Here is a 22,576-nt window from a genome sequence, read left to right as displayed (position 1 = left end):
GGGGTGAAGAAATATACCTTCTCATTAAAATTCATGAAGCATCATTAGATGAACACTTATAAAATGGATTTCTTATGTAAAAGGCAGGTGTCATAAGCGTGGGAAGTGGGTAGGTATCCTCTGTGGAGTTATTGTGAAGGAGAGAGACAGCTGGAGAGAAAACTTGTATTTTGCCAGACTAGTCTCTTCCTATGCATTTCCTTCCCTTAAGCTCCTTAACTGGAGGTGCTTGGGGGAAGAGGTAAGATTTTACTAGGGAGCTTTGTGCCTCCCTGGGATACACTGGAACCTTTACATAGTTTTCTTGCTCCAATAGCTGAGGCAAAGGAGCAGGCAGAATGTTGGGAGCAAGGGGAACCGATGCCCCCACCCCTGTACTAACCACCAGGCCCTACACGAGTGTGATTTCAAGTAACTACTGTATGAACTATGTCAATATTATCAACACCTCCATTTTTTAGATGAGGAAACTGTGGATCAATGTAACTAATTTTGCCCAAGATTGTACATCTGGCAAGTGGTAGGGCTGAGAATCCAACCCTGACCTGTCAAATTCCAAAGTCCTTATTTCTTTTTAAAATCATATCAACTGATTTCTTATCACTCTATGGTTTAAGTCAGTCAGTCATAGTTGGTTTTCCTCCTGAAAGGGAAAAGGGAAGTAATCCAACTGCTATCACATTTTTTGCTCAAGAAATCACCTTTCTACAGTCTACCAGGATAGGATAAAACACTCAATGAACTCAAATTTATAAGGGTATGTACTGAAGTTATTTAAGAAAATACCTTTCAGAATTAATACCCTGAATGTTAGGTTCAAAATGGGGACTTGGTCCCTCACAGCATAAAAATGAAAAACTTCATTACCTTTTTTGTAAATTCGCTTTCTAGTTCTGGGCTGGAGGAAGTAGGAGGCCAAAGAATGCTTGGAGCGATGCACACTGCTAAATTAAATGCAGTCATCTGATTGGATGATGAATGTTGCTCAATGTTGTATAATACCCCAAAAAGATACCTTAGGAGAATAACATTGGCTCTTGGAAGCTGGTCTAATAGCCTAAAGACAGAAAAATGCACTCTTTAAGCAAACATTTCATAGAAAACTTGTATAGTCAGGCAGCCCTTGCTTTTCACAGTTGAGATGTACGGGAAAGTGTGTAAACATGGTACATGCAAAGTGAGGACTGCCTGTACATAGGAGAGAAAGTGAGCACTGGAGATTTATTTATTTATTTTGTACACTGCCTTCACAATCCAATGAAAATGTGAAAGAATGCAGAAAAATGGTTCATAAAAAAATGCTGCCTGAAATATTTACCTGAAACTGGTACAATGTGTCTTATGCAAATCCTGTAACATTCCAGAATATTCTCAACCAAAACCCCAAAAAACTTTCTGATGAAATTAAAGTTATATTTAATATGCTCCTTTACTTCCAAGTAGCAACACAAGGATTCTGTCTCTTGGTAAAAACCCAGACTTCAGCTACGAAGACTCCCAGGTCCATTCTGAGAGCTTATGCCCTGCTCCCACAGCTTCTGAGGTCAGTTTTGTCTCACATCTCTTTATCTCACTGGTGTTACTTTCACACATAAGTCAACCTTACAATAGTATTTCTCCTACTGTTCCTATTTTGTAATTGATAAGGGATTTTAAATGATCATTCACTAAAAATGATTTTTACTACCATACAGAAAACATATGTTGATAGTCATGCTTGTTGCTTTTTTCCAACAAGAATGTGTAACCTGGGGTTACATTGGGTAATCTGACTCCTGTTGCATAAACAGCAGAGAGGTGTTTCTTCAGCACTATGGACTGACAATGAGTACAGTTTTGTAGGGACAAATTATGAAAGATACTGAAATGGACCAAAAGATTACTGAATGTATTCAATGGAAAGTGAGGCACTGTCTATCATACTCTAGTGCAGTGGTCCCCAACCTTTTTGGCACCGGGGACCGGTTTCATGGACGAAAATTTTTCCATGGACAGTGGGGTTGGGGGGGATGGTTCAGGCGGTAATGTGAGAGATGGGGCGCGATGGGGAGCAGCAGATGAAGCTTCGCTCGCTTACCCGCCGCGCACTTACCTCCTGCTGTGCGGCCCGGTTCCTCACAGGCCGCAGACTGGTACTGGTTCATGGCCCAGGGGTTGGGGACCCCTGCTCTAGGGTATCTGATTCTATGGGGGCCCTAAACCTTTGAGTTATTTTACAACTCTGAAAATTGTAGATTACTGACAGCAGTGCACTTAACACTTGTCTATAGACTGGAAAATTCTGTCTGGTGGAGAGATAAATGGTTTATTTGTACATACACCCCCGTGCCCCAGTAGTAAAAGTCAGTTTTGATCTACTTGTAAATTCATTTCAGCATTTCTGATTTAACTATGTAAGTTGTGGTATTGATAGTTTGAAATCTCCTTTGAACTGGCAGTAATATCTTCCTAGTTTTCTCATTAATTAATGTTTTAAATAAAATCTTTCACATGTGTTCACTCTGTATCTGTATGAAAGCCATACGTCTACCCTCTTTAAAAAAAAATCGCCCATTTAACACTTTGTAGAACATAAAGTTTTAGACAATGAGCAACAAAATACAGAATCCGATGTTCACTACCTCTGAATGGTTTCCACCAAAGCTTAATGAAAACAGAGATAGAATTTTGTTACATGGCTTTGATTCTGGTGTCTTCAACAGTTATACTATTTTCTTCTACTGATAAAAGGTGTCTATCAATAGCAGTGTGTACATAATAATTTGTATTTGAAAGCTGCTCAATTAAAAACCTGTACTAAACAAGCATAGGCAAATAAATGATATTGGGATTCTTAGGTTTTCACAGAACTGGAAGTACTGCTTCTCTTATAATGCAGGAAATATTCAGGAATCAGTGTGGCGAGTCCTGCCAGCAACTTACCTTTGCATGAGTACAGACAATGCATTCTTTGCATGAATACAGACAATACACTTTTCCCTCTGTAGTATTCCCACATACCCTTCTCCATATATCTCTTTCATAGCACTGATTATACTACACTGTTATTCTTTGTTTCATCTATTCTATCTATTCGACTAGACTTAGTTCCTTGAGGGGAAGGAATTTTCTCTATATGAATTCAGTTGCTAAGTGAAGTATATAAGGAATTGTCTGGTTAGTTAAATATTTACCAAAACTAAGATCATAAGTTATAGATTGGGTCTACTGTGTTAGCTATTGATCTAATAGGTTTCAGCTCCTATCAGATTCAGATATACAGAAGGTGTACAATGGTAGAGTATTCCATGTTAATAAGGCTAGGGAAAAAACAATAAAAATGACAGTAGCTAGCATAAATCTATTTTTAAACTGGTCCTCATGGATTTGACTTTGATGGTCATATTACATTAATAGACAAGCTTATAAAATATAAGTTTTTTAAAAAGTATTTTTGAGAAATGACCAAATTAGAATAATTACCTTTGAACTGCATTTATTTTTTCTTCATCATTTCCTTGATCCATTACACAGACCCAATGATCATAGAGATCTGACGAAAAAGTACTTCCTGGGATATTTCGTAGAAAATCCTTATATACAGGGAAAATAAATATTTTAAATTGTTATTCTCATGCTAATTATGTATTAGAGAAACTACAAAGAAGACATGTTATTGGAAAGTACAGTTAAGTTGTCCCTTCTTTGGAATACACAGAGCTCTGTGCCAACCCTTCAATGATGTGCACACATAGAGATGCATGCTTTGATATTTTTCTAACAAAAACCAGAGGGAAATTTGATTCTGGACTATAGTGGTAAAGATAATGGACAACCTGTTTGGGATGAAACCTCCTGTGTGTGTACATTTCAGCAAATTAGTATAACATGGCAGGGTCTGGCAAACCATCCTAAATCCTTTTTATTTCACTAGTTAAAAGAAATGCATGAAGATATTTGTGAGATTCATAATGTGGTAATTAGTCATCCAATCATTCTATACATATTTATTCATATGTGCCGGGCACTGTTTAAGGTACTAGGGATAGAGTAGTAAATAAAACCAAGTCTCTGTTAGAACTTTATATTCCAATGGCATTGGTGAATAATTCCATCCAGAGGTACTTATAGTTTCTCCTTATATTCCCCATAGAAGGGCTCTCATGTGTCATGGGGAGAAAGCACTCCAGGCTATGGCTGGGATCTCGGAGCCTAGGACAGCACCCCATGCTTAATGTACATTAAATAATATGTCCCTGGTACATTATCCTTTCTGGCCTTTGAGAGCCTTTTATGCAGAGACCACTGGCAGGGCTAGGTGTGGTGAAACCAGACTATGACACAAGTAGGATATAATCAACGGAGTTTGTTGTTTGACATATGTTAATAAAAAGCTTAAAAATGAACTAATTTTGGTCCTGGTCCTATGTTCCTTTCTGATCTAGGCCAACTCTCTATGCTGCTTTTGTCATGCTTCTAACAAGCCAAACTTGCAAAGTCTGATCTCCACCTTAGTAAACGTCAGGCAGACAAAACTCAATTTCATATCTAAGCACTGTACCCATGGTTGACTATCCTCTTGCAAGTTCCTGCCTACAACACGGAGATAGGTGAAAGTCTGCAATTGAATAATTTTAATCCTTGCTGGAAAATCAAATCAGCAACTTCATCTATGTGCTTTAAAATGGCAAGGCACAACTTGTTACTTATATGTCATGTTTTTATTACTAAGATGGAAGCTGTGATACCTAAGTGTTGCAGTTAACTAATTAGGTGAGCATGTCCCCCACTAGCTTATTAGCTCCTTCAGGGCAGGATCAGACCCTCCCCTTCTACATCATACACCTTAATGCCAAGCACAGTCCCAGACATAGTCGAGGTCATTACTGAGCTGTTGCTATTTGTCATATGGTCAAATATTAGTGAAGGACAAGGGAAAGTCAACTAACTATAACTGAGATTCTAAAATAATGTTTATAAACCTCTTTGTAGTCATGTTACCTGTTATCATACATTTGTTTTAGAGTAGTTAACAAGTAGGAAGATGATTGATACAAAGTCTTTCTCTGTTCTATTACATTTTTCAGTAGAAATGTACCTGGATACTTGTGATTCAGATGTGTCATCACAAAAGTTACCTCTTTCTTTTGGGTAAAGCTACCAAATTTTCACAATTTCAGACTAACTTTAGTTGCTGCACCTACTTTAAAAGTCAGAGTCAGAAGAGCCAAAATCTGTTATTTCAAATTGGGGCAGTGACAATGTCTCTCTTTTTAAATCTCAGTGGAAAAAATACTTATGATCTGTTTTGAAAAAAAAATCATTAAATCTTAAAACCTACACTTGAAAGATAATAACTTGTAACATCTCAATGAACTCTCCACAGCTGGAATAACAAGTTACGAAATAACAACCACCATCGGTCTGAGAAAGGCTGTGAGAGCTGGTTCTGAATGACAATCACCAACTCTTAGCACTCAATGGAAAGCCTCCTCCCCTCCAAAACCAGAACCCAGGCCATCAGCAGAATGCCCATATTAATTCGAGATGAGATTCCTAGGATTAAAAATGAACTTTTCCTCAAAGGTCTGATGGATCAAAATTACAGTATCTCAAGCAATTTTCTTCCAATTATAGTTTGAAGGTTAAGCTTATATTTAAACAAAACCAGTATAAGCAAAAAATTAAAGGAAAACTTAAGTATCACTTCCAAATAGTCTTAAAAACAAGAAACAAAACAAAAGCTCAAAAACTTTCAGTAAAAAGTTTCCCTTTCCTAAAACCACTTGGAAGAAATGAGAGTAAAACACAGTTATATGATTATGAAACTTTAATTAGTTGGAACCCATCTAACCAGACTTTTCAATCATTTGGATTACTTTCTGTCTTTTGTTTATTCTTCTATAAGTACAATTTCTTCAATCTGAAATACAGTTTAACTCTTCTAGAACCATACTTCTTTGTAATAGCCTCAACAATTTAGTACAAAGTTTTAAGAAGCATAGTGCTGTGATGAATAGCATAGTAAGGAAAAGTTTCTAAAACATAGGCTTTAACTTCTTAAATTAAGAGATGGGAGAAAGCCTAATTATATGGTAAAAAAAAAAAGAGAAAAATTCATCATACATATATCTGCATGTATGACATGTTATGTGGCTAAGCACACCATACATAATTTTATTGTACTCCAGGATTGAAGGGTAATCACAAATCCTGTGTAGAATAAATTAGATGACCCTAGCTCCACTTCTCCAGTTCTTTTGAGTGATACTTTATTGTGAAAGTCCATGGCAGGGATTGTTTAAGAGCAGGCATGGACCTTTTACCAAGAGACATCTGATTGTTCATTAAGTCATGAAGTATGGTTCTGTAAGCAACTGACCAGCAGTAGAGATATGCAAGAGTCTTCTTCACCATGTTTTCCTTAATTTGGTTTTTATGCTCCAGGCCCTGGGATGCAGGCTAGGGCACTGTCTCCACCCCTAGCTCTGGTTCATTCCAACCCTGCTGGGAGATGGGAGCCTGATGCTGGTGTGCAGAAGCTATTGCTGAGGTCAAAACTCTGCTAAAAGCTCATTTTGACTCTAGGTTTTCCAAAAATGTGAGGCATTTTCAAGAATGTGAGGAGGAAAACATTTTAGAAGTCTAACTCAACTGTGGATGTGAGTTAAGTAACCACAGGGGTGGGTTCTAGGTTTTTTTGCCATAAGTAAGCTTATCTGCCACAAGCATTTTTGTTGCAAAAACTTTTACCAGATAATGAATTGGCTGTAAGGCAATTCTACCATAAAAGGTAAAATAACAAAAAATAAATGAGGGACATTAAAAAGGATATAATGAAACATGAGAATAACAAAGTTAAAGTCTTTATTGTGAAATGCAAAATATTTGAACACATTTAAAATGTGTGTAGATTCATGGCAATATTGAGCAATTAACTGACATTATTTTGTGGGTTGTACTTAAGCACTTGCCTTCCAAGTCTTTTGTTCATAGTATTTTACACATTTTTTTTTGCTTGTTGATTCATCTCTTGTTCAGCATCACACTTTTTCTTTTTTGCTAAAAGTTCTTCCTTCATTAAGAGAGGCACCAGGTTTCAAATACTAGGTACTAGGATGCATATTTGTGCCTGAATGTTTCTGAAAGCCTGCCACACCATTGTATGCTTTTGGCATACTGTCATTTGTCCATTGATAAATGTTCCTAAGTTCTAGGGGAAATGTTGGTTCATGCTATGCCTTCAAGGCCCTTGGCCTCCTTCACCTCCAATGTAGTGTGTTTCAAAATATGAAACCAACTCTTGGGACCAATCATCATCATCTGTCATAATTTTTATATTGTGTATATTAAAACAAACTGTCAACCAGTTATTTTATTTTTTATGGCAAAGTTGACCTGTGGCCAATTAGTTATGTGGCAAAAAATATTTGCAGCAAAGAAGCTTACTGTGAAATACCAGACACACATGGGATGAAGGGTGAGAACTTTTAAGAATGCCAAATGTGGTAAGGATTTCATAAAAGAAGAACTGGATGTTGGAGTCATTCCTATTCCAACTTTACTTTTAAAAGGCATTGGGGGTGACTGTATAAATGAATGGAGTTTTCAGTGGTCTCAGTGAGCAATTTTTGTTTCAGTTGTTAGGCAAATGTTTGTTTACTCTGGTAAACTGTTTCAAAGTTTAATAAAAGTTTACTTTTGAAAATTTTGCCTTTATTAGGAAGATAGTGAGATTGTGAGAAAGTCATCAGGATGTTTACTTTGGTAAATATGCTGTGTGTTATGATTATTTTTAATTTTTATTTAATTTAATTTTTTTGCATGGGATTGGCAGACGTGAAGATGAGGAGAGTGAGGTGGGATGAAAAAATTTTAAAAAGCCTGTCTGACATGCCACATCATTAGCAGTGGCTTTTAAAGGCCAATGTGACTTTGTGAAGTGTTATTTAACACTTTTTAAGATTCTAATTCTATTATGGTCCTTTGCAAATGGGGATAATGTTATAATGAGAGAAACCAGTTGTCTTTCTCCAGAGCTATGCTGTGGGGTGGATGAAGGGAGAACTTTCCCTACCTTTAAGACAGATGCTATCACGAAAATAGATTCACAGTCTAGTTGTACTTCAGCTCCAGAATTCAATTTCTCTTTCAGCTCTCTGCAGGATTTCACATTGGCTGACTGTCTGAAGATGCCTTTTGTGAGGGGTCCTTTTTGGTTAAGAAAGAAAAGCATATCCTATGGGAAACAAGGGAAAAAAAATCAAAATGGCACTTCATGCATAACAAGCAAGGGAACATATATTTGCCCTCTCCAGCTGCCAGAGGCTAGGGTATAACAGGGGGAAGCCCTGAAGGATTGGGGCTAGATGCCTCCTAGAGATTTAAAGTCAATTTGTTTTTTGCTATCTCTAAATCTCTTTCTCCTATTTGTTCTTGCTATATTCAACATCTAAAACACTTTACTTTAAATGCTTGCTTTAATGAGACTGTCTTTTTTCAGTGAACCAACAGTCACTTCAAGGTACCTCTCTCCTCCCTAACTACTCTTTCCCCATTATTCTCTAATATGGACTCTTTTCCCCTAATATGGAAATGCTCTTGCCAAATTCACTCTCCACTTGCTTGTCTTTCTTTTCATGTGACTTTACATTTTATTCTACTTCCTGTATTTACTTCCTTCTTTTAAAATCAGCCTCCAAAATCATCTCTTCCAGAGAGTTTTCTTCATTCCATTCCATTCCATTCTGTTCAGTCTTTCATTTTGCTTTCTTTCTTTCTGTGTGTCCTCTGCTTGCCATGTAGGAAAAGAATAGGTGTTGGAGACGAGCAACCCATGGGATCTGGAACCTAGCTATGACACATATTTATTGTGTGACCTTTGGTAAACTCGAGAGTTTTTTTTCCTTTAATTTGTAAAGTAGGAATGATGGTGATGATGATGATGATGATGGTAACTACCCTCTAAATCTGTTGTGACAGATAAGCAATAAAGTGGCTAGACTAGTACAATAGATGCACAATACAGGAAAGAGTGCCAGGCATCTAGCATTGTGCTTGGAGGATAGTGGACACTCAATAAATGTTGCTTAACAGTCATCATTTACTATATTAACCAGAGACAATAATACTCAGTGGTTTTCATTTGATCTCTTCTACATACAAAAGATAATTAAATGCCAGCAGATGTATCTTTACGCTTAAAGACTTGGAATACAAATAAAAATATAAGATTTAGTATAGAAATATAAGATTTAGTCTCTGTTGCTAAAGTGATTAAATGAGACTTTCTGAACAATGTAGGGTTCAAGAAAGGGTGTGGGAGAAATGTGAGGGCTAATGTGGATTCTCTGTCTACAGAGCAGATTCTAATTTATCTGAGCAGGTTTATGTGGCTTTTCCCTGAAACCAGTAGACTAGATCATGTCTCCCTATTATGTCTGCCTTATGACTCTGCAATAGCTTAATCAGATTTTTATTCTTTGAAGTAATGACAAAGATTCTCAGCCAGAGCCACGGGTGTCTATAATTTTCCATTTGGGGATAGATTTACCTCCCCGAGCTCTCTTTCCCCAAACCTCCTTTCCTGTTAGTGTTACAGGCCAAAATGAGACTTACCAAGACAGCTTTGGGCAGATTGTCATTCTCACAGATATCTGGCAGAGAAACCCCAAAGAGCTGTCCGGGCACAGGAGATGTTGGTGACATGGGCAAGTTATCCAGGTGAGTGCTAGAGCCCCGCCAGAAGGCCCAGTTTATGAAGGATCTTCTCCTTTTAAATGTCTTCTGACCTGAATCTAAGGAAGAAGTGAGATTATTAGGGAAAATAATTTAATTCACTTAATCTTATTTCTATAGTTCTCATTTTACAGTACGTTCATTACTATGGCTCAGTAGTTTATAAATTAAGGAAGAATCAAACATTTGGGTTATTCGCCTATCTATCTTGGAGACATCATTGTGCTATTTAGTTAAGTTCTGGCACTAAATTTTCATAGGTAAAAGAGGAATCCCTTACTGAACTATAACAATTAAAGCAAAAGGGTTTCATACCAACACATATCCCATTTTGAAGTGGAGACTAAGCATACAAAAAAAGTTGAAGATTAAATTAGATCACAATTAAATAGTGAGAAAAAGAAAGGAAGAAGGAGAAAAGGAGAGAGGAGAGGAGAAGGGGGAAGAGGAAGAGGAGGAGGAGGAGGTAAACAAAGAGGAGGAAGAAGAAGAATTAGGGGAAGAAGAGTTGTCTCTATTAAGTTGCTCTCTAGAAAAAAGAATGCTTTATTATCTGATGTTCCACTCTACTACTGAGGCTAGAGATATAGGAAACTAGTGTTCTATATTCCCCCCTTTTTTCCAACTGCAAAGACTTTCATGTATCTTTTTGGTTCCTGACTTTCAAAAGCATGTTTAAGGAAGCATGGATGGATACAAACATGAATGAGACTTGCCCTTGCCATGGTAAAGTTTACAATCTAATGGGGGAAAAAGGCTGGTGATGGGGGGTGAGGGGAAAGCAAGTATATTAATAAATAAAATGTCATAAGGGGGGAACAAAGCATCAAAGGTATTCAGAAGAACAATAAAGCACATCTATCTACCAATTAGAAGCGAGAGAGTGATCCTGGAGTCATGTGCATTTGATGTGAATTTTGAATGAACACGACTTCAATAGGTAGAGGATCTAGCACCACGATTTATGTGACGTTAACTACTCAATAAATCATTCTCAAACAGTAATTGAACTGAGGAGGCATTTAGGTGGTAAAAGATAGTATGAACAAAACAGGCAGAAGTAAGAAAGATCAACAGTGAATCATGATTTTGTGAGATCATAATTCTAAGACATTTTTGATGTCAGCTGTATCTAATTTTAACATGAAAATTGATTGATTTGCACAGAATTTGATACTTAAAAAGACAGCTCATTAAGGTTCCTTTTGGACCTTTCTGCCGTGTGTGCCCTCTGGCCCTCAACACATACGCACAGGTAACAACTATAAACTCTGGACAAAATTAAAAAATATAAAAGCCTACCTGAGGGCACTAAAGAGTAACCAAAAGAAGATAGACAGTGGAGGTGAAAGTCTGATGCTTGGAAGAAGGGAATGGCATGGCACTGGGTAAGTTTCCTATTTTTACAGCTTTCAGCCAGAGGATGGGCCCCAGGGTGTAGGGGTGATTAAAATTAGGAGAGAAACCTGCACTCTTACTGGCTTGAAAAAACTAGAGAATAGAGATGGAGGTAACCAGAGCAGCTGGAAAGTGAGGGGGGGATCCCAGAAAGGAGAAAATGGAATAGTGGGAGCCCCAAACATTGTGTATAAATTCTGCCTAAATCTCTGGCTGATCCCCGAAGCATGCACCTGTGTGGGGCAGTTTCAAAACAGCTTGCAGTTAAGGCTAATAGGGCTGAGATTTGAAAGGCCATAACTCCCAGGTGGCGACCACACAGGGTTAGACTCCGTTTTCTCTAGGGACAGTGCATGAAATTAGTCAATACACTACAGCTGTGTGGTCCTGACAAGCAACCAAGATGCCAGAGATGATGTTCAGCTACTCAGCACTCCCTGACAATGGAACAATGAAGGAGATGATATTTTCAGGGAGGCAGTGTCAAATCCTCATTTCAAACAAGTGTTTTATACTGTTTATTTCCTTAGCATAATCAACTTAAACCAAATACTAAAAAAGCCAAATCATGGGAGGATAATCAAATAAGTAACATTTTACTGAAAAGCCTTCAGACCATCATCCACCCTTGGCTTCCTCAGGATACAGTCAGTGCATCATTAATGTGCATACATCCAGGTGTAAAGGTCTTTGGTTCTGAAGTCAGGAGCCCACTTAGACTACTGGCTCAAACACTAATTTATGCACGTTACTTACCCTTTTTCTTCATTTTAAAATGAGAAAATTACCTACACCTCAAAGCCTTATTGAGAGGATTAAATAGGACAGTGTATGAAAAGTGCTACTTTGCTCAGGGCATAGGTCATAGCAATCTTGATTAAAGCTGCTAAGACACCAATCTCCTTTCCACAAAGAGGACCTCCTCCCCACACCCTTTCTCCATCTGTGTAACAGCCTTCAGGAAGTATGCAGACAGGAAGGAATACCTGACTCTGCTTAACTAAAGCACTTCCTTTCTGCCCTGACACTCCCAACCTCCACCATTTTAAAAAACAGAAAAGGAAACTGAACCTTATTCTTAAATCCAGAAGGGGGTTCCTGTATGCCAGCAATGTCAATATGTGCAAATGTTTGTTTAATATATACCTTTATATATGTTGAGTAGCTGTACTCAGTCCAGTTTCCTCACATTTAATCTAGTTTCACTATTTCAAAACCAGATTTATTTGATCTTTTAACTTTCACACACTTCTTAGGAAGAATGTTCTATCATAAAGTTATAGATATACCCAGCTATCTGATTAATGTAGACAGAGGATAAAGTAGAAATTGAGTTCTGTATTTTATTATAAATGCTTTCAGCTGCAGCCATGCCTTTTATTATGTACAACAGTCAATTTTAGAGTTCATGTTCCCTTTGGGACTGAGAGAAAAAAATTTCATTAAAGTTTACTTTCTTGCAGAGGTTTTAATGCATAGCTCTTACTTTCTAAGTGTCAAAGGCTGATGAAAAAACATGCAATTGTTATAAAAAGGATTAGGATGATGTAAATGCAGAGCAAATGAAATTCATGTATATCCAGCTTTCCTAAACAATTCTGGCAAATTCAAGCTAGAGTTTCTTCGTGCTTAAATTATGGAACTGAATATTAAAAATTGTAATTCTTAAAAGCTTGTGCTTATAGATTATTAAAGAGTAATAAATAACCATAACAAAAACTGCTTAATTAGAAATTTTAGCAAGATGGTGATGTAGGAAGATCTTGAACTCACCTCCTTCCATGGATACACTGTATCTACAGCTATATATGGAACAATTTCCTCTGAAAAAACCCTCAGAACAGGCGAAGAGACCCTGTTACATCGGGCAAATGAGAAGGAAACTACATCCAAGTGGGTAGAAAAGGCTGAGACACCATCTCACCATAAACCCCACCCCTTGTGCAATGACCCATAGTCAGGAAGAAACTCAAAACCTAGAGCTTCCCCAGAAGGAGTGAAGGGTTCATACCCCACATAGGTCACCCCAACTTTTAAGATCTGGCATCTGAGGGATGAGCCCCCAAAACATCTCACTTTGAAGACCAACATGTCTCACGCCATGAGACATGTGGGGCTTTGTGGAACTGAGGGAGGGTTCCTTCTTTTAAATTTTTAAAATTTATTTTATTTTTGGCTGCACTGGGTCTTTCTTGCTGCATGCAGGCTTTTCTTTAGTTGTGGAGAGTGGGGGCTAGTGCTGTGCATGGGCTTCTCACTGCAGTGACTTCTCTTGTTGCGGAGCGTGGGCTCTAGCTGCACGGGCTCAGAAGTTGTGGCTCGTGGCCTCTAGAACACAGGCTCAGTAGTTGTGGTGCATGGGCTTAGTTGCTCTGTGGCATGTGGGATCTTCCTGGTCTAGGGCTTGAACCTGTGTCCCCTGCACTGGTAGGTGGATTCTTAGCCACTGCACCACCAGCGAAGCCCTGAGGGAGGGTTCTTAAAGGGCTTATGCCCAGCCTCACCCACCCCAGAGCTCAGTCCACAAGCAGCCCTTTGAAAAGCACCCAGACTTCATGTGAAAGAGATTAATTTACTAATTTTAAAGCATTGGTCTAAGGGGCAGGGGCTGCTGGGATACTCCCCAGGACAGATGCTGGTGGACACTATCTTCTTACTCTCCTCTGCACTGCTAAAGCCTGCAGGCACCATCTCCCCCCCCGCCCTTTCTGGTGGGTATCATCTTTTTCTTTTTCTTCTTTCTTTCCTTTTCCTCCTGTCCTCTTTTTCTTTCTCTTCTTTTCCTTTCTTCAGTGGATGCCATCTTTGCACTCCCCCTCTGCCCTGCTTCAGCTAGTGGGCACCATTTTTGTGCTCTCCCTCTGCTGTGCTCCAGAGTGCCTCTATCTCCTGAGAGGTGCTACACACCCCTGGTGCACTGGTTTTTACATTTGGTGACACAGTTTTTGCAGCTATCATCCAGGGAATGCCCCTTGATCACCTGGCCAGGGGGTCTTGCATTCCTGGGTCCCACAGGACTGTAACAATTATAGAAACAGTTCTTAGAAGACTGCCATCCCTAGGGTATTGCACAGACAGCAGACTGAAACACACCCCCAGTCTTTTTGTAAAAGTGGCCTATTTGCTCATCCAGGAATTTCAGCCCTGGGGGAAGGCTTCAGGTTTGGCACACACCTAGAGGTTATGGAGGTGCTCTCAAAGAAGGTACCCAGGGGACACCATCTTTGCACTCCCCTATGCATGACTACAGAACAGTGGTATCTCCCAGAAAGGAGTTTATACACCCACTTGGAGTCCCAATTTTTGTGACTGCTGCCAGGGGACACCTCCAGATAGCTTGGCTCTGGGGGCCAGCATGTTTGTTTGCAGTCCTAGAGGACTGCATATATTTGCATTCTTGAAAAGCTGCTGCCTGAGGACATGGTTTCCAATCAGCCTGAATAAAGGTACTGACTGAGCTCTCTCCCCTTTGGGACACTGACTGATCTTGGTACATCCTCAACTACTGGGAGCTATTAAAAATAAAACAGGCTGCTTGGACAATTACAAAGGGTTGAGAGAAAACCAAGAGCTAGGGTAGGATTGAATGAAAAGGTTCATCTCTTACACAAGGACAATGGTTCAAGACTGGAAGAGGTGGCTGTTTCATGTAATACATAGAAACCAATATAGAATCAAGCAAAATGAAGAAATAGAGAAATATGTTCTAAATGAAAGAACAAGATAAAACCTCAGAAAAAAAGTTAATGAAATGGAGATAAGTAATTTACCTGATTAAAATTTCCAGCAATGGTCATAAAAATGCCCACTGAACTTGGGAGAAGAATGGATGAACACAGCGAGAACTTCAACAGAGATAGAAAATATAAGAAAGTTCCAAACAGAAGTCACAGAACTAAAGAATAACTGAATTGAAAAATACCCAGGGGGAGGGGTCAACAACTGATTGATGAAGCAGAAGAAAGGATCAGTGAACTTGAGACAGGGCACAGAAACTCACCCAATCAGAGAAGCAAAAAGAAAAAAGAATGAAAAAAAGTGAAGATAGCTTAAATGGGACAACATGAAATGTATTAAACATCACATTATAGGGGTCCTGGAAAAAGAAAAAAGAGAAAGGGGAAGTAAACTTATTTGAAGAAATAATGGCTGAAAATTGTTCTAACTTGGGGAAACAGAAATTCAGATCTAGGAAGCCCAGAGAGTTCGAAATAGATGAACCCAGAGATCTACACAAAGACACATTATAATTAAAATGTCAAAAGGTAAAGACAAGGAGAGAATCTTAAAAGCTACAAGAGAAAAACAACTTATTACATACAAGGGAAACCCCATTAGACTATCAGCAGATTTTTCAGCAGAAATTTTAAAGGTCAGAAGGAAATGGCAAAATATATTCCAAGTACTGAAAGACAAAAATTTCCAACCAAAAATACTCTATCTAGCAAAGTTATCATTCAGAATTGAAGGAGAGATAGAGATTTCCAGACAAGCAAAAGCTAAAGGAGTTCATCACCACTAAACCAGCCTTATAAGAGATGTTAAAGGCACTTTTTTAAGCTGAAAAGAAAGGAGACTAATTAATAATATATAAAAGTAAAAACCTCACTGGTAAAGGTAAATATATGGTAAAGGTAGTGAATTAATTACTTATAAAGCTAATATGAAGGTTAAAAGACAGAAATAGTAAAAAAATAACTGTAACTACAATATTTAAATAAGGGTACACAAGATAAAAAGATGTAAAATGTGACATCAGAAAACAAAATATTGGGGGTAGGGAGAATAAATATGTAGAGCTTTACAATGTGTTCAAACTTAAGTTGGTATCAACATAAAAATAATGTTACAAATACAAGTTGTTACACGTAAGCCTCATGGTAATCAACAAGCAAAAACCTAAAGTAGATACACAAAACATAATAACAAAGGAACCTAAGCATATCACTAAAGTCATCAAACCACAAAGGAAGAAAGCAAGAGGAGAAGAAATGAACAGAGGAACCACAAAGCAGCCAGAAAACAACAGAAATGGAAATAACATATCTATCAATAATTACTTTAAATATAAGTGGAGTAATTTCTCCAATCAAAAGACAGAGAGGGACTGAATGAATAAAAAAACAAGACCCATCTACATGCTGCCTACAAGAGACTCACTTCAGACCTAAGAACATTCACAGACTGAAAATGAAGGGATGGGAAAAGATATTTCATGAAAATGGAAACCAAAAGAAAGCTGGAGTAGCTATACTTATATCAGACAAAATAAACTTTAAAACAAAGACTGTAATAACAGACAAAAAAAGGCATTACATAATGATGTCGATCCAACAAGAGGATATAAAATTTTAAATATTTATGCACCCAATATAGGAGCACCTAAACATATAAAGCAAATGGTAGAAATAAACAGCAATAAATAATAGTAGGGGACTTTGATAACCCATTTACATAAATGGATAGATCATTCAGACAGAAAACAGTAAGAAAACATTGGCCCTAAATGACAAGTTAAATCAGATGAACTAAGGTATACATACACACACGCAAAACATTACATCCAAAAGCAACAGAACATACATTTTTCTCAAGTGCACATGGAACATTCTCCAGGATAGATCATACGTTAGGCCACAAAACAAGTCTTAACAAATTTAAGAAGGCTGAAATCATATCAACCATTTCTTCTAACCACAGTGGTATGAAACTAGAAATCAATTACATGAGAAAACTGGAATATTCACAAATATGTAGAGATTAAACAACATGCTACTTTTAACAACCTATGGGTCAATGAAAGAATCAAAAGTGGAATAGAAAAATACCTTGAGACAAATGAAAATGGAAATATTATATACGAAACTTATGGATGCAGCAGAAGAAGTTCTAAGAGAGAAGTTCATATCAATAAATGCCTACTTCAAGAAACAAAAAAACTCAAGTACACAACTTAACTTTACATCTCAAGGAACTAAAAGAACAAACTAAGCCCAAAGTTACTAGAAGGAAGGAAATAACAAATATTAGAGCAGCAGTAAATGAAATAGAGACTAAAAGACAGTAGAAGAGATCAATGAAACTAAGAGCTGGTTCTTTGAAAAAATGAACAAAATTGATAAACCTTTAGCCAGACTCAATAAGAAAGAGCTAAAATAAATAAAATCAGAAATAAAAGAGATGTTACAACTGATACCACAGAAATATACAGGATCATAAGAGACTACTATGAACAATTATATGCCAACAACTTGGACAACCTAGAAGAAATGGATAAATTCTTAGAAACATACAAACTTCCAAGACTGAATATGAAGAAATAGAAAATCTGAACAGATTGATTATTGATAGGGAGACTGAATCAGTAATTTAAAAACTCCCTATAAACAAAAGTCCAGGACCTGACAGTTTCACTGGTAAATTCTACCAAACATTCAAAGAAGAATGAATACCAATGCTTCTCAAAGTCTTCCAGAAAACAGATTCCAAAGTCATTTTACAAGGCCAGCATTACTCTGATACCAAACCAGACAAGGAAACCACAAGAAAAGAAAATTATAGGCCAATATCTCTGATGAACATATAGGCAAACATTCTCAACAGAATACCATCAAACTGAATTCAACAGTACATTAAAAGAATCATGTCATGATCAAGTTGGATTTATTCTAGGGATACAAGGATGGTTCATATTCTGCAAATCAATCAACATGATACACCACATTAACAAAATAGAAGATAAAAATCATATGATCATTTCAATAGATAAAGAAAACACTTAACAAAATTCAACATTCATTTATGATTAAAAACTCTCAAGACAGTGGGAATAGAGGAAATGTAACTCAACATAATAAAGGTCATATATGACAGCTAACATCATACTCAATGGTGAAAAGTCAAAAGCTTTTCCTCTAAGATCAGAAACAAGACAAGGATGCCCACTCTCACCATTTTTATTCAACATAGTATTGGAAGTCCTAGCCAAAACAAGTAGGCAAGAAAAAGAAATAAAAGGTATCCAAATTAGAAAGGAAAAAGTAAAACTGTCACTATTTGCAGATGACATAATACTATATACAGAAAACTCTAAAGACTTCACCAAAAAAACTTTTAGAACTGCTAAATGAATTCAGTCCATTTGCAAGATATAAAATCAATATATAGATATCTGTTGTGTTTCTATACACTGATAATAAACTATCAGAAAGAGAATTTAAGAAAATAAGCACATTTATAATTACACTAAAAAGAATAAAATACCTAGGAATAAATTTAACCAAGAAGCTGAAAGGCCTGTTCACTGAAAACTATAAGGCACTGATGAAAGAAATTGAAGAAGACACAAATAAATGGAAAGACATTCCAAGCTCATGGATTGGAAGAATTAATATTGTTAAGATCTCCATATTATCCAAAGCAGTTGGTAGACTCAGTGCAATCCCTATCAAAATTCCAATGGCAGTTTTCACAGTAATAGAACAATTCTAAAATTTGTATAGAACCACAAAAGGCCCCAAACAGACAAAGCGATCTTGAGAAGGAAGAACAAAGCTGGAGGCATCATGCTTCCTAATTTCAAACTATATTATAAAGCTATAGTGATCAAAACAGTATGATATTGGCATAAAAACAGATACACAGATCAATGGAACAGAATAGAGAGTCCAGAAATAAGCACATGCACTTATGGTCAATTAATTTATGACAAAGGAGCCAAGAACATACAATGAGGAGAGGATAGTTTCTTCAATAAGTGGTGTTGGGAAAACTGGACAGCAACATGAAAAACATGTAACTGGACCACCCATACACAAAAAATTAACTCAAAATGGATCAAGACTTGAATGTGAGAACTGAAATTATAAAACTCCTAGAAGGAAACATGAGGGTAAGCTACTTGCCACTGGTCTTGGCAATGATTTTTTGGATTTTACACCAAAAACAAAGGCAACAAAAGCAAAAATAAACAAAAGACTACGTCAAACTAAAAAGTCCCTGCACAGCAAAGGAACCCATCAACAAAATAGAAAATCAATTTACTGAATGGGGGAAAATATTTGCAAATCATGTATCTGATAAGGGGTTAACATCCAAAATATATAAAGAACTCATACAACTCAATAGCAAAAAATCAAACAACCTGATTTAAAATATGGGCAGAGGACCTGAAAAGACATTTTTCCAAAGAGGAAATGCAGATGGCCAATAGGCATATGTAAAGATTTTCAACATCACTAATCATTAGAGAAATGAAAATCAAAACCACAATGAGATATCAACTCACACTTGTTAGAATGGCTATTATCAAAATGACAAAAAACGACAAGTGTTGGTGAAGATGTGGAGAAAGGGAAACCTCATGTGCACTGTTGATGGGAATGTAATTTGGTGCAGTCACTATGGAAAACAGTATGGAGGTTCCTCAATAAACTAAAAATAGTACAACCGTAGGATGCAGCATTTCCATTTCTGGGTAATTATCTGAAGAAAACAAAAACACTAATTTGACATTTAAGACATTTAATGGACAAGTAATGTCAAGCTACTTTTACCCTTCTCCTCCTGTCTAAAGTTAAAACAAGAAGTGAGATCTCCATTTCCATAAAAACTTATAGCAGATGTATTTCCTGGGCTCAGACTACAGTTCCAGCAGTATTTACCAACCTTAATGCAAGTGAAAGGAATTTTCTATGTTTCAAAATCATTTGTGCAACTGAACTGTACAAAAAGAAATTTCCATATTCCAAAATCCGTTAACTTCCACCTAACCTTCAATTGGAAGTGATTAATTTGCAATGAAACAACATGCCAAAAGGCAAATATCAAAGGAGGAATCTAACAAAATTCTACAAATGCCTCCAAAGAGAGGAATATGCTCAATTAAAATTTTATGCTTGTAGAATGATATATTAGTGTTTGGCAGTACCTATCTGTGTGAAAAGATATTTTCAAAGATCATGAAATATATAAAATCTCATTACAGATCAGAACATTTTGCATTCAATTGTTATCATAGGAATATTAATTTTGAACCCCAATTAAGCAAAATGTCATTTCCGAAAAAGAATTCAATTCTTCTCATTAGTATGTATATGTGTATTACATAAAACGGTACTTAATTACTACTACATATTGAACATCATCAGTGAAAAATTTGTGGAAATTTGTTTTCTCTTGTTATGTAAGTACCTACGTAATGGCCTCAATTTTGTCTGCTGACTTGCAAATTTTACTACCTGGTCCCTTACAGAGAAAGTCTGTTGATCCCTGATCTAAGTCAGTGGTTTCCAAAGCAGTTGTTCACCAAAATCCCCTGTATTAAAAAAATACAAAACCGGTTCATCTGTTAATTTTTTAGCTACACAGGTAGGTTGTCACCATTGGTCTATAGTTACTCCATCCCTGATCCCATTTATCATGAATCATCTTACAGCTGCAACCATTATTATCTTAACTTTTAACAGGGAGAAACAGAGGATTAATAAGTAGAGGATGCCTACAATTTAATAAGCAGGTCATTGGCAAAACTGGGTAAGACCCTTAGGATTCTTGATCTCTGATTATTTTGGTCCAATTAATTAAAATATATTTATTTTATTTTATTGACAAGGGACTCAGAGAAACAATTTTGAAAAACATAAGTATAAAAGTAGAAGAGTAAAATATTATTCTCCTCAGCTTAATTATAAAGGCAACATTCCCTTTATATCTTTAATGAATACTAACAACAGACCTATTAATAAATTAATTCAACAAATATTTAATGGATGCTTTTTTATATATATTCAGACACTGTTCCAGGTGCTGGCAATATAGCAGTAAACAAAACAGACCAAACTCTCTGCCTTCATGGAGCTCACATTTTACTGGGTGGAAAACTATAACATCTATATAATACCCCTCCCAAATGGTCCAAAGATGTGAGTAAATAGCCTTAGGGTTCAAAACCTCAATTTACCACTGCAGGAGAGAGGAGGACTAGTGCAAATGTAAGATAAGTTTTTATAGCTGGTGTTAGCAAGATCAGGGAGTTCTGACCAATGACTTCAATAAAGTATAAAGTGTGAGGCTAGGTCATCAACAGAAAGTGACAGGGTTGGACATGCATGTGTGGGGGGATGAGTATAAAACAATGGCCACTATTCACTGGGTCCCCCAGTTTGTTCAAATTGACAAAGGCAGCTACAAAAATTCAGCATCAATTTTCTATTACCCCACTCACACTTTTTGGTGTGATATATTTTCTTCTATTTTCTACACAATTTATTCTCAGACTGAGGGCATAAAGCTCAAACTTGGGTTAGGGTAATTAATGATGGTCCTATGTTGAATATCACTTTTATCATTCTGGAATCTTTATTATGGTGTGGGTAAGGGATGGTTACGTTCACAGGGATCAGAATAGATTAGTAGACAAAGGAGAGATTTCTGTGGAAATCATCTTAATCTTAACATACTTACCAGTACCAGGATCCAGGTAGGGCATCAGAGTCTCCTGACACCCATCACTGACAGCCTCCTTTTTATAATGTGACCATTTAGGGGGAACACACAATGCAATGTATTACAGTACAAAGAAAGCATTGAAGCACCTGCAGCACTGCCTGGTGCCTTTGACTCTGCAGTGGGCATAGGTTAAAGGGGAAAGAATAGTGAAGAAAGAAGGAACAGACTCTACTGCAGTCAGTAACTGCTGATTACAAGTCAGTCACTCCTACTGCTGATTTATAAAACCATCTTCTAAAACTCCATCTTTCCTTTCAAAACACTTAGCAAATTCAAAAGAAAAAATACTTCATTTGGCTGGAAGTTTGGGTCTTTGTCTGTATAAAGGCAAAGAACTTTGAAAACTTTGCTTTCAGGAATGAAAAGTTTTGCTAAAAAAAGGCTCTACGAGGGAGGAGAAAACTCACCACTCAGCTGCTGGGCCACAGCCAGGCGGCTGGGCTTCAGGATGAACTGGCATTGCATCTCTCGGGGCAGCTGTTCCATGAGGAAGGGCTCTTGGAAGTTGGAAGGTGTGGGGGAATCCTTTGATCCCTGCGTCAGGAGTGCAGTGTCTCGAAGATGGCTCATTTTAATTCCATAGGGATATTCATGCCCTACACAGAGAAAAAATCTAAACATAGACTTTAGGCTGACTGACACCAAGAGCGTGTGTGCTACATACTGGAATGTATTGCAATTTGCTCCTGGGACTTTTGGTATAAAGAATCCTTTTTTTGACTTAATGATCACCATGCACACTCTTACAGTTGGAGACCAGTGCATAATGCAGCAGCCCAACCAGAGTGGTCTTTTATTTTGGAGAGGGGAGAAAAAAAAAAAAAACAAAGAGGAAAAAAATCTTTAAAGAATATCTTGTTTGGGAATGCACAGATTGTCTTTAAGTTGCATAATGTTGACTTTTCCTATGTTCACATCTGAGAGTATTTAAAGGTATTCTAGTTTCTCCTTT

At 37.1% G+C, this 22,576-nt stretch overlaps 1 protein-coding gene across 2 annotated transcripts in view; it reads right to left on the bottom strand.

Annotated features, from left to right (window-relative positions):
* The window catches only part of ARHGAP20 (Rho GTPase activating protein 20), a 147,303-nt gene that overhangs the window by 5,513 nt on the left and 119,214 nt on the right, over positions 1–22,576 (bottom strand). For both annotated transcript variants that reach the window (XM_081241255.1, XM_081241256.1), the window contains exons 9-13: positions 22,032–22,220; positions 9,598–9,776; positions 8,057–8,218; positions 3,463–3,572; positions 868–1,057 (exon numbers count right to left, since the gene is read on the bottom strand). In XM_081241255.1, coding sequence (XP_081097381.1) covers positions 868–1,057; positions 3,463–3,572; positions 8,057–8,218; positions 9,598–9,776; positions 22,032–22,220 — 830 coding nt within the window. The remainder of the gene's footprint in view (positions 1–867; positions 1,058–3,462; positions 3,573–8,056; positions 8,219–9,597; positions 9,777–22,031; positions 22,221–22,576) is intronic.

Source organism: Mesoplodon bidens (assembly GCF_964165515.1).
Source record: "Mesoplodon bidens genome assembly, chromosome: 7".
Taxonomy (NCBI): domain Eukaryota; kingdom Metazoa; phylum Chordata; class Mammalia; order Artiodactyla; family Ziphiidae; genus Mesoplodon; species Mesoplodon bidens.
The sequence above is the reverse complement of the archived record's forward strand: the minus strand, read 5'-3'. Positions and strand labels throughout refer to the sequence as shown.